This window comes from Xiphias gladius, chromosome 19, assembly GCF_016859285.1.
Source record: "Xiphias gladius isolate SHS-SW01 ecotype Sanya breed wild chromosome 19, ASM1685928v1, whole genome shotgun sequence".
Taxonomy (NCBI): domain Eukaryota; kingdom Metazoa; phylum Chordata; class Actinopteri; order Istiophoriformes; family Xiphiidae; genus Xiphias; species Xiphias gladius.
This window is the reverse complement of record NC_053418.1, coordinates 16,328,690-16,341,256: the sequence shown is the minus strand read 5'-3', so window position 1 is coordinate 16,341,256 and position 12,567 is coordinate 16,328,690. Positions and strand designations below refer to the sequence as shown.

Sequence of the window (12,567 nt, the reverse complement as noted above, 5' to 3'; positions counted from 1 at the left end):
TCTCGCCACTCAGTCGACCTTCTCTTCTCCCGTCCCCCGGCTCAGGTGGTGGAGTCCACTCAAGTAGTCAATATTCATGCCACAGTTTGCTCTCGAGACGATCTCTTCCTCAACTTATCCCATGTTCACACACACACACACACACACACACATACACGCATGTGCTGAGAGGACGCATCGTTGAGACAGAGTATATTCCGGGCAGACACATCTCTGTCTGGCAGATTCCCGTGTCACCATGGAAACCCAGCATCAGGTCAGGAACAGTTGCTCCTAGACTGTTTCAGTGCACACTCAGCACCGGAGCAGCACGTGGATCAGCCCTCATCGCTCATCACACGGCAATTAGGATGCAGACATTAAACAAACAGAGTGTACAATTCCAGCAAAGTGATTACTTTCTCTGAAATCTGACCAGTTATGCAAGAACTTGTGTCAGTAATGAGTACGGACAGTTTCGTGTATAACCTATGTGCTCACTTGGCGCACACACAGATGCAGATTTCTGATCTCATTTTAACCAGATGCTTCTGTCGGTGCATTGCAGTCGATTTCAACATGCTCCATTGTCCATCACAGGCCCGAGCAGAGGGCCCTGCATGAATAACACTCCAGTGCTGACCAGCTGCTCTTCTGGGACAGCTGCACCGGCCCCAAGTCCCTCCCTGCTGCCAAAACTTACACACATACACGCACATTCTGCCGGACTCACAGGCATGTCAGTCTCCTTTCTCCTCCACAGCTCTGCGACCCAGCGACCTCTCTACATGCTTGGATTGTTTTGAATGTTTAAATACATGCATGTGTGTATGTGTGTGAGAGCGAGTGTATATTTGCATGTGTCAGACAGACTCCTCCATTGAGACACCCACTTTCTCGCGCCTCCTCGCCAGTCCGGTGGGGAGTGATGACTCAAGCCTAAATAAGTCTTTCTTTCTCTCTTTCTCTTTCTCTTTCTCTCTCACATTGACCCAGAAGAGCAGAGGCGCTCCTCCCTGCTGAGTGTACCTTCCTGTGCACTTAACAATAAAAGTCATCAATAGTGATTCAGACCAACTGCGGTGTTGTAATACCGTGTATGCGATTTTTTTTCTTTTTTTTCTTTTAGGAAGATGGGTAGGCTGCTTGTCGATTTGCTCTGGACTGAGAAACAGTGGTGAAGTCAGGGAGGAATGTTTGGCCCTCAGGTTGTACACTGTGTCCTCTCAGTCTGTTGCAAGAGCCCAATCTCCCCCACAGCGAAGGACGTTTTTTAAAAATGACTTACTGTTCGTTTATCGCTGGATTGTGGGACTGATGATTCTGGGGCCGAGAGGCTGGGGTTACTGTTGAAAGTCTAGTTAGGCTGAGGTGGATTAAGGTCAAATTAGGGGCAGAACAAGAATTGGATTGCCAACCTGTCAAAGTGGGCCACTGGCCCAGGGTCTCAGAACTCCATGGGGCCTAATAACTCCCAGCCTTACATGACAACCTCTTTGGATTATTTTAATATGTACTATTAAAGGACAATATCAGCTGACATGGTTATGACCTTAAGGTGGATCCCGCTTCACTGCCTGATCTTGAAGCCCTGTAGAGGGTTACTTTCATTATTTTAGTGTTGTGTGAATGTGTTGAATATTCCTAAAGTGATTTTTTTTTTTTTTTTTCTTAGTTGGGTTATTTTTGGGGAAGTGTTTCAACTCAAGGTGAGGAAAAGGTTCACGTTGGTGTTAATTTTAAGGTTTAGGGTAGATCTTCAGCTCCAGAGTGTCTAAAAAAAAATCCCCGGGTTTGATCTCAGGGTTACTGTTGGAATTTTAGTTGGGGTGAAGTCCGGTATCAAGGTCAAGACATTAAACTAAGATCAGGCTTGAGGGCAGGAGTGTTTATGGGGGGGGGGGGGGTCTTTTTAAGTTTAGAGTTAAGGAAATGGTTAAAGTTGGGTTTTATTTTAGGTCTGGTGTTGGAAAATTAGTGTCTGAATAAATCTTCAGTCTCTACAAAGATAGAAGACGTGTGTGTGTGTGTGTGTGTGTGTGTGTGTGTGTGTGTGTGTGTGTGTGTGTGTGTGGAGTCAACAAATGACTCAGCAGTGTTTAGCCTATACCCACTCTACCCAGGCACGACTACACGGTGTCACGCGCATACAGTTTTTATCAGGTGATTGTTCCTCTGTCAGCTATCAGGACTTTCTCTCTCTCTCTCTCTCTCTCTCTCTCTCTCTCTCTCTCCAAATATGACTCTGTTTCCCTTCACAGTGGACCCCCGAACCTCCGACATGCCCCGCTTAGACTGCAAAATCCTCCTACAGGAGGAGCGAGTTTAAACAAAGACACCGGTCGGTTTCTGGTTCCAAATCCTCCAGTCAAGACTGAACCCCTAAACGTGACTGCGTCCCTGGGGGCTGAGTGCGTTTGTGGTCGGACCCCTGAACTAAGGGATGGGTTCGCTCTCCAGACTGCCGACCGATTTTTAGACAACGACGGGACCAGGACCGGACGCAAACAAGGCGGCGGCAGCAGGCTCGGTAAGAAAACTTTTTTCTTTTTTTTTTTTTTGTACATGCATTTTTAAGCGCCAGCTGCCTAAATTGGCTCAGCTTTCCCCGGTGCAGGGAAGATCATGATCATGATCATTGGGGGGGTGGTAGACTAAGATTCCCGATCCAGAATTAGGGGGAGATGTTTGAAACCTCACATCACAGCCTCGTATCGGACAAGTTAGTTGAGAATGAGTTTTTTTTTTTTTTTTTTACCTAATGACAGTGACTGACGGAAGAACAAGGGGATGAACTTTTTTTTTTTTTTTTTTTTAGCTTCGTTTTCTCCCCAAATCCAGTTAGCGGCGCTTGCAGTCCCCCCCCCCCCACAGAATCCCGCTGGTACTGATGTGCCGGATGTGGGCTCGTGGCTCGGCTCTATGGGCAGTTGTCCGAGGTTTTCCAGTGAAACGTCAGATGCGCCCCAGTATTTGGTCACCGGTTATTTCAGAGGCTGTGAGCCTCCCGGCGTCCTGACGTCAATTTATAAGGACCTAGCGGCGGTGCCGGGGCGGCAGGCAGATAACCAGAGCCGAGGGGAAAGAAAGAGGGAGAGAGGAGGGAGAGAGAAGCCGGACCATGTCCATCTGATACCCTCCATTATTTGCTGAGCATTCTGGTAGGATTTCCTTGATTTCATTTCTTCCTTTCCTTTCTTTTCCTAATCTGCCTTTTTATTTCGCATTGCCCCGACCTGGTTTAATGTTTTTGAACCTGGTTCTCCGTCACTAATATTTCATTTTTATTTTTATAACAGGGGACCATATCTCAGCTTTACCAGTCGGAAGGCTGTAACCCAGGGTTTGACGTAAATGACATATAGGAATTATGGGATTTCAATTGTCGGGCTTTAAGATTGTGGACTCTGTACTGCAGTAACGAACCGGTGTCTCCTTTGTCTGTGGCAGCATATAAGCAGCATATTCTAATGTTAGAGATGTAACCGGGCTTTTTCTCACCGTGTCCCGCTCAGAGGCACCGCAGTGTCTCGGTGAGTGGGTTTCCCTCCGTCTGGCGGGTCGTGTGTCTGTGCCCAGCCGCTCCAACAGAGCCGGCTCGGAGGCAGAGACCGTATCGGTACGATCAGCCATCGGACAAGCTCGGTTTTTTTTTTAAATCCAAACAGCACAAAAGTCACCAAAAAATCGGTATTTGAAATAAATTGTTCCAAGAAGTGCCTCTGTCTGCCAGGCTGGGCTGATAGGGAGAAGCCCTTTTATAAAGCAGATGTGGGGGATTCCTCTGCTCTCTACCTGACACTCCATCAGCACAGCAACCACATCCCCATAGCAACAGTTAGTAAAATCAGGACTCTGTGTTGCCGTTTCCAACCATCACTAAACAGACTTTACAGTAAAGCCCCGAAGGAGAGCACTTGAGCACTCTGCCAGGGCATACGGTGTATCGTCTCTTGCTCTGAGCAAGAGACTGTATATGCATTGAGGAGTAATTATAAGACCCTAACAGTGAGCCCTCTATCTCACCAGTGACTGTCAACGGCCGGAGCTGAATAGGGGGGGGGGGTGTTCCCAGTTCCGAGAGTGTATTCGTGTGTGCAGCTATGGGGAAGGACTACTACAAGACCCTGGGCATCCCCAAGGGCTCCAACGAGGAGGAGATCAAGAAGGCCTACCGACGCATGGCGCTGCGCTTCCACCCTGACAAGAACAAGGATGCCAACGCAGAGGAGAAGTTCAAGGAGATCGCAGAGGCCTACGAGGTACTCAGCGACCCCAAGAAGAGGGTCGTCTATGATCAGCTAGGAGAGGAAGGTGAGGGGGGGGCGGTATCAGTGTCTGGGTTTCGTCCTGTCTGTCTTTGTCTGTGTAGAGAAAGCAGTCAGAGAGTGCAGGCAGAGCAGGTTTCAGCGCTATGCTAGTGAAGCCTTGTTAAACAGGCGTTATGATGGATTAAGTTGTTATTGAAATAGCTCAGGAACACACTCAGCATCTAATATCACAGTGGTGGACTTAGGTGGGCTTCAGTCACTGAAGTAATAATGCTGTGTCTCTGATAGTTTTCATGTTTGTGTTTATGTACAGGAACGTGTGTGTGATTGTCACTCGTTATCTTCAATGTCAACAACACTTACCAGCTAACAATACCTTAATATTAATACCTTATAGTCTACCTCAGCTGCTAGTGTAGAGTGTGTGTGTGTGTGTGTGTGAGTGTGTTAGCTGACAGACAGATGGCTTAAGATCATTATGTGGTTGAGATATGAATAGCAGCAACTGCTGTAGTTTGCATTTGTGGGTGTTTGGTTCATGTGTCTCTGTTGAAAAGGTGTGTGTGTGTGTGTGTGTGTGTGTCTGTATTTGTGTGAGTGTGTTGGACGGAGTGACCTGGTATTTTATGAGTTGCTCCACCACCAGTGCTGCTGGAAAATCAGTGATGCTGTGGTATTTTTCCCGCCCACGTGGGATCCACTCTTCTCTCTGCTGTTAAACACACTTTCAGTCTTCTCTGAGCAGGGTCTCGCATCTGGTATCTGAGTTCATATTAATGTGTGTTTTTCGGCTGGTGGGTGTTTGAGTGTGTGCATGTGCATATGAGGTCTCACGTTGCTCTCGCTCTTTTCTCTCTCAGGTTTGAAGACGGGAGGCAGCAGCTCTTCAGGCGCTCCTGGCAGCTCAACGTACCACTACACCTTCCACGGAGACCCCCACGCCACCTTCGCCTCCTTCTTTGGCGGCTCCAACCCCTTCGACATGTTTTTTAGCTCCAACCGCAGCCACGGCCGCTCCAACGGTTTCCCCTTCCACAACGACCACAGCAATGACGCAGAGCAGGACACGGACACGGATGATGATAACCCCTTTGCTCCTTTTGGAAGACAGTTTGGCTTTTCAGGGGGGATGAACAACAGCTTCCCAGGGGAGGGCTGCAGGAGGAGGGGGGTGCCGTCAGAGCGCCTGGGGACTGGCCGAAAGCAGCAAGACCCTCCGGTGGTCCATGAGCTTAAGGTCTCGCTGGAGGAGATCTTCCACGGCTGCACCAAGCGCATGAAGATCACCCGCCGCAGGCTTAACCCTGATGGGCGGAGCATGAGGACGGAGGACAAGATCCTCAACATCGTCATCAAGAAGGGCTGGAAGGAAGGGACCAAGATCACCTTCCCAAAGGAGGGAGATGAGACCCCTGAGAACATTCCTGCCGACATAGCCTTTGTACTTAAAGACAAAGGGCACACCCACTTCAAGAGAGACGGTTCAAATATAATTTATAGCTGCAAGATCAGTCTAAAAGAGGTGCGTCTGCCCATTTTCACCTATCCTCTCTCTCTCTTCTGTCTTGCTCTCTGCTTTTCTGTCTGTCTTCAGTCCTCTCTCTCTGTCACAGTTCTGCATGTAGATGAGTAGCTAATGCCACTGACGTCAGGAGTTACAGTCCCAGTGGAGCAAACCAGGCAGAAATTCAATGCATTCGTGGACCTGCAAAATGTTGGATGAATATCCAAAAATTGCACTTTTTCTTTCACTGCTCCTCTTCACATCATTCTTGTCACTCAACATGGGCAAACATAGGATGACGTGAGGAGGTGTGACTGTAATTTATGGGTAGGATTATGTCCCGGGTGGGTGGTCATATTAGACATATCGAGGAGTGAGTGAGTATGTGTGTGTTGTTGGAGTGCAAGATCAGTGAAAGCAGAGTCTGTCACTGCAGTGTGAGAGAAGCAGCAGGAATGTTGTGTCCTTGTGTGACCGGTATAGAGCCTTCGTCCTCACTTGTTCTGCACTGCTGCATAAATACATTTACATAAACACACGTGCAGGCAGGCACACATAAAGCTACACACAGGCATAAACATGCATGCAAGCATACACACTCTTGCATCTTCAAGCGCCTTTGCAAAGAGACTTGGTTAAAGATTGATTGTAGTGTGACAGTGGTGACAATCCAGGCTATTACTAGGACTTGCAGGACATTTAGCCGCTCCTACAAGGGCAACGGGTCCAGCAGAGCTCTGCTCCGTCTGCGAATTGCACAGGCTTTAAGGTTTCTGCCACTCACTGGCCTGCTCTCCACATGGTCGGCTAAAAGGCAGGTATTCTCAAATAGTTGGATATTCAGGGGAGTTGTTTGTAGTCATCTCAAGCCGATTCTAAAGAAACGCTGGACTGTGCTGGGAAACAAGGGTGCCTGCACACATTACAAATGTGAAGAAAGCCTAGTTAATGAGAGCATGTTGGGGTTCGTTGAGTCACATTAAGCAAGAGATGGTACTTGATCAAACCTGCACAATGATTAGGTTTTCACTGCAAACCTCCCGAAGCTAAAACCCTGCGCTCTTACAGCAGCCAGATAAGAGGCTTAAGCCTGATGCAGCAAAAGACAGGACGGGGGAGAGAAGTGAAGATGTGAACGGGAGTGGGGTGGGTTGGAGGTCTGTATCTGGGGAATATTAGGGAAGTGGGTCAGATGATTCAGTATCCAAAGCAAATAAGAGCTCATATTCCACTGCTCTACTCTCTTCTGCTTCCCTGAAGGCGTGATGCTAAATGCTGCAGTGAAAACACAGCACAAGCTACATGCTGTACACCAGGCAACCTGCCACATATATCATTGCAAATGTTAAGCAATGCACCAGTAGATACTATAACCTAGCCTACAAGATGGCTGTTTCCATTAGCAAAAAGAAGTCATAAAAGTATAAAAACAGAAGGGGAAGGCTAAGACTTAATGATATTTGAAAGTAGTATTATGTCATATTTCGACTGCTGTATGATTCTGCCGCTATTTGGTTGCTGAGTTTTGTTTTCTGCCTGAAGTGTGCCCTGAAGAACGGCAATGTTTAGCACCTCTGAGCTCATTTGGACACGCTGTAAACCCCTGGAAGATGCTGCTAAAGGCAACTTCCAGCCCTGCAGTGTCTTCATTGAGAGCGCAGTCAGGCACAGTTAGGGAGCTTAGTGTGACTTTGACACAGTGTTTTCCCTGAAACCCACCTATACTATAGGATCTGTAAGGTGGCTCTTTCTGGCATTGATGATCTGTATCAGCTGTGGCAGTGCATTTCTAGCTCCTGTCACAGCTGCTCTCAGCTCAGCATCAAAACCCATATCCAAACACACGTAGGTGCTACCTGTAGCTGTTGGGCTCAAAAGACAGCTTTTGACAGCTCCACCTCTGTCATCATTTAAAGGCAAATATACTGTTTATCCCTGATGGTAGAAGATGTTGAATCTTGGGAAGTAAGGCAGCATTTGCATTTTTCAGCAGCTGATGTGTTGCTGATTGACTGAATCGACGGTCCACAGTTTGGCGAGGACACTTCATGGTGATCCTTGCTGGGGAGAAAAAATAAAACATACCTGTTAGGGTTAAGCATGTCACAATGACGGTTAATGTTAGGAGATGGCCACAGGGAATTAAGTCTCGATAGATAGATAAGAATCTATCGATCCTCCATAGGGGAAAGTCAGAGGATTCTTCCAAATATAGCAAAATCAATGTGTAAGTGTGTGTTTGTTTGTGTCAGTTTCTAGAGCTATGTTGTCTGAGCTGAGGCTTATGCAATCAGTGGGCCCTCGTATCAGCTGGCAGTGTGTGTCGAGCGTCATGGCAACCTGTCTCTGTGTGTAAGACTTGTGTTAGTGAATGGAACAGTTCATAACAAGAGGATGAGCCGCTCGTCTCCATCACAGTCACAGGCTAAATCACCCCGTAATGTACGTGGCGGGTAACGGGAGGATGATGTCATGGCTGGAAAACTGGGAGGCAGCTGCTCCGCTCGACTGAACTTCAACTGTCCACACGTCCGTCCCTGTTTGTTAAAAGACCCACCAGACGAGACAAGAAAATCCCCCAACCGTCTTAATACAGCACTGCCCACGTAATGACATGGACTGGGGTTTTAGAGGTTAAGCAAGTGCCAATGCAGGCAAAAGCGCTATTACATCATGAGGGGCTGGTTGCCTTGAGATGAATGGCGTTAGGGGTTGGTATGTTTTGGGGAAAAAAACTGAGAGGAGAAATTTCATGAACGCTCCTCTTTCCATCAAAAAGCTTGCCTTAAGTAGCCTATAGATTTATGGATTAGATCTAAAACATAGCTAAGCATAGGTTCTCAGCAAGAATTCCTCCCTAAATAGAATATTCCCTTTCTAGCCAGCCTCCTTTGAAGTCTTTTGACTTCAACTCCAACTCCAACTCTTATATGACTGCCTCTCTTACTCTTACACACGCCATTATGCAATTTCTCCACCCACAAAAGCTTGAACACCTTTGCTCACATCAGCTGGATTTAAACTTAACATTTTTCACTGTCTGTTATTTGTAGAATTGATTTTTAAGATTTTGGTGCTGAAGTTTATTCATGCTGGCAGCGCGGTGCGAGGGAAGCAATATCAGGTGGTTGGTTGGTCGGTCGATTGGTTCACCACTTTGGTCCAGACTGCAATATCTCAACAATCAATCAATGGAACTTAAAGAGGAATAATATGCCCTCAGTCAAGTGGGTGGTTGAAAATAAAAAGCCTTGAATGAATTGGGGCTAATACGCAGTTGCACGGTTGCCTTCTTAGTCACTGGATTGCCGTGAAATTCGTACAAATACCCATGTAGCAAAAAGGATGAATACTAACAAAATCTGGTGATTTTTTATCTAGCAGCAGCGTCATCTGTGCATTGGCTCAAAAAATGGCAGACATTCGTTGTGACTTTAGTGATCCCCTGACTTTTGTTCTAGTGCTATCATAAGGTTTATGACCAGATTTATGACCCAATGCCAGTAAAACTTAGGACATTTTCATCAGCCTCAGCTGTACTTTCTGTTTACTGCTAATTAGTAGATGTTAGCATGTTGAGTAATAGCTACAGTATATCACTATTATCATTTTTTAAGTACTTTTGGGGTAATTCTTGCCTTTACTAGAGAGTAAGAGAAAGAGGAGAGATGACATGTAACAAAGGTCATCAGGCAGACTTAAAACCAGGGTCATCACGACCACATGGTCAGTGTCTTAAACTCTTTGATGACCAAGACTCCTCACTATCCCCCTTTAAAATACCTACTTTTAAAGACCCTTCTTATGTCTTCTTTATTTCTGTTTATCTTACTTCCTTGATCTAAACCCTTTCACTCCCGGGGATTATAGGTCATCCACACCTCCATACCTTTATGGTATTTATTCGCTGACGGTATTTTGTGCAGTAAACCATTTTGTAACAGTTGCTTAGAAATGCATTATAAAAGAGAGGTTTGTTATTCATCTGGACGTTCATTCACAGAGTCGTGGATTTAAATAGTACTTTCTATTCAGTGCAAATCTGGTGAGTGATGCTCACTGGAAAGCCTGTGAAGTCGTGATAACCACAGGTCTCCGTGTTTAGTTTAGCGCTCTACGCTCTTACTGGATTCATCAGGCGTTGTGATAAGGAGATGAGGCTTAGTGCGTGGGTGGGTGTGTGTGGGTCAATGTTTGTGTGTGTGTTCCCTCTCCTCGTCCTGCCAGCCCATCTGACAAGCCCTCCAACTATTTACGAGCTCAGCCGATTCCTGCCTCACTTCATTAGCCCTGGCTATGAGACGGTTGCTAAAATTAGTCCCCTGTGCAATGTGTAGCCCCCCTCCAACACTGAAAAACTAACACACATACACCCCACACTGCCAAGTTGTTTTCCTAATGTTCCTGTTCCAAATGCTGCTCTGTAGACCCCACAGTGCTGTAGTCGATACTAAAATGATCTGTCAGTAAGGCCTACTGTCTGTCACTTTCTCTCACACACATAACCACACACACATGATGAATACACACAGAAAATGCAAGGATGACGTACTGAGGGAAAATAAAGTAAAGTTTTTAGTTCATGGAAACACTAAGTCATCAGGATATTCATGGCTTTGGCATTTTTTTTCCTCCTAAAGATATTAACCCGCCGTTCTCCTTTTCCTCTCCAGGCGTTGTGTGGCTGCACACTTAGCATTCCCACACTGGAAAACCGCATCATCTCTCTTCCCTGTCACGACATCATCAAGCCCGGGACGGTTAAGCGACTCAGAGGGGAAGGCCTGCCTTTCCCCAAGAACCCGTCACAGCGCGGGGACCTCATCGTGGAGTTTTTGGTCCGTTTTCCCGACAGGATCCCCCCACAGTCCAGAGAGATTATCAGACAACACCTCCCACAGTCCTAAGAAGACTAGCCTCCAGACTAGCCCCCCCACCCCAGCACCCACCACCACCACACACTCCAGACTAAACCCAGAAAAACAACCCTTAACAATCCTTCATCCACTTTTCCCTTATATTTTGACCCTTATTGTAGTTAACCTTCCCATCTCCGTTGTTAATGCACACAGCATTAAAGAGACGCTGTAGTTTTTAGGGACTTCACAGTGGGAGGATGAAGGAAGAATGCCAACACAAATGGCAGTATCAGGATGTAATTATTTGTATTTGTTTTGTCTTTTGGCCCAAGCACACACACAAGCACCCAAGCAGTGGAGCGGTGCTGAGAATGGGCTCAGCACAATCGTGGCTTTTACCGGAACTTCTTTTCTTAACTCTGTTTTTTACGGATTTATCAGTGGTTTTATATGCTGTCCAATTCTCTGATACTCGTCTTTTTGTCATAGGATGAAGCATGAGATATTTTTTAAAAGAAACATTTCTTCCAGGATTTTCTTTTCCAAAGGAGGTTTCAAATAGGATTATTTATTTTTACCTTGAGTGTACCAGCAGCTTCAGTGTGTTCAGTGCAAACCCCAGATTTTCCCCCGTCTGAGCTGTGCGGCTACTCCGAACTGAATAGCCTTGCTCACTATCTGAGGAACATTTAGGTGCCTTAGCCCGGTGTCATACCACATACACACACACACAGAGACACAGTCACAGGTCACACTGTCATATATATACAACCAGCCATGTTAAGTGCACAACAGACGATGCCCTATGCTGTGTTAGACTTTACCATTGGGAGCAGGTGATTTTGGAAAAATATTAAGTAGGTAGCTTATGTAAACAAGGAAATGTTTCTAGAGAGAGATTTGATACAAAACTGATTAATTTTGCCAATACATCCCTGTAAAGTGCCGTACAAGTATAGGTTGGATTTCCCAGAGGAATGTGTGTATAAGGACAGTCTGAAGTAAATAGTTGATATTCCTTTAGGAAACCCAGCTTTGTTGTATATATTCTGCTTTCTCTTGTGCCATCTGAAGGCCATGTCTAGGTGCTACTGTGAGCAGTGCCAAAAATAGAACCCCTTGGTGTCTACGTTTTGGTTTCATGGAGTCCTCAGTTTGTGATTTGGTAACTGCTTCTGTCCTCTGTAACATCTGTACATGGAACTTTACATCAGTTTTTTCAAGTAGAAAACCCTGTTTAGGAAACAGGTTTTGTAACACTGCAGCAGCTGTTCTCCGTCTCAGCTGCAGGGGGCTCTTCAGCTCTCTTCAGCTCTCCCTACTGTACTGTTTACAGCAACAATAACATGTATGTATGAGTATGGTTTATGCAGACAGCACCAGTAGGTCATATATATCATGTGTATGGGAAAATGTTTGAATGCAACATGCTGAAAAATGCATGATACTGACAAAACTATGAGATGATGAGAGAGACTTGAATGACTTGTCTGAGTGTGTGAGCGTCCTGCCTCTCAGAGCCTCAGAGGACGCTGGACTGTGGCTACAACCAGAATCTACATGTGCTGCTGCTGAAAGACTCACTGTCACTGCTTATGTGCATTTGACAATATTTATGATCTTCTCAGAATGGAAATAAAATAAACCAGATGTGTGAGGTTAACAGTTTGTGTCATTTGAGTTTGTCTTTTTCTGCTACTTTATGCTTCTGCTCCACTACATTTTGGAGGGGACTGTCGTGATTCGACCACATTCATCTTACAGCTGTAGTTACTAGTTACTTTTGAGACGAAGATTTTAAATAAGAAACATGATACACATAGAAAACACTGTTCCTACCAGTTCCACCAAAGACACTTCTAATGTGGTTTCATTTAAATAACTGTCTGAGGCCCAAAAAGGTCAAATTATGAAATGAATACTTCCGAACATTTTATACAAATTTATATTTCTG

The 12,567-nt window shown here is 45.8% G+C and overlaps 1 protein-coding gene across 2 annotated transcripts; it reads left to right on the top strand.

The window, feature by feature from the left end:
* The first annotated feature begins 2,415 nt into the window (after window positions 1-2,415).
* On the top strand, window positions 2,416-12,256 carry dnajb5 (DnaJ heat shock protein family (Hsp40) member B5). 2 transcript variants are annotated; one of them, XM_040156173.1, is made up of 4 exons: window positions 2,416-2,509; window positions 4,009-4,293; window positions 5,111-5,772; window positions 10,428-12,256. In XM_040156173.1, the coding sequence occupies exons 2-4, from the start codon at window positions 4,083-4,085 to the stop codon at window positions 10,659-10,661; spliced, it is 1,107 nt and encodes a 368-aa protein (XP_040012107.1). In that variant the 5' UTR covers window positions 2,416-2,509; window positions 4,009-4,082; the 3' UTR covers window positions 10,662-12,256. The 2 variants fall into 2 exon arrangements, with proteins under 2 accessions (XP_040012107.1, XP_040012106.1); XM_040156172.1 differs by lacking the exon at window positions 2,416-2,509 and adding an exon at window positions 2,834-3,140.
* The last annotated feature ends 311 nt before the right edge of the window (window positions 12,257-12,567 follow it).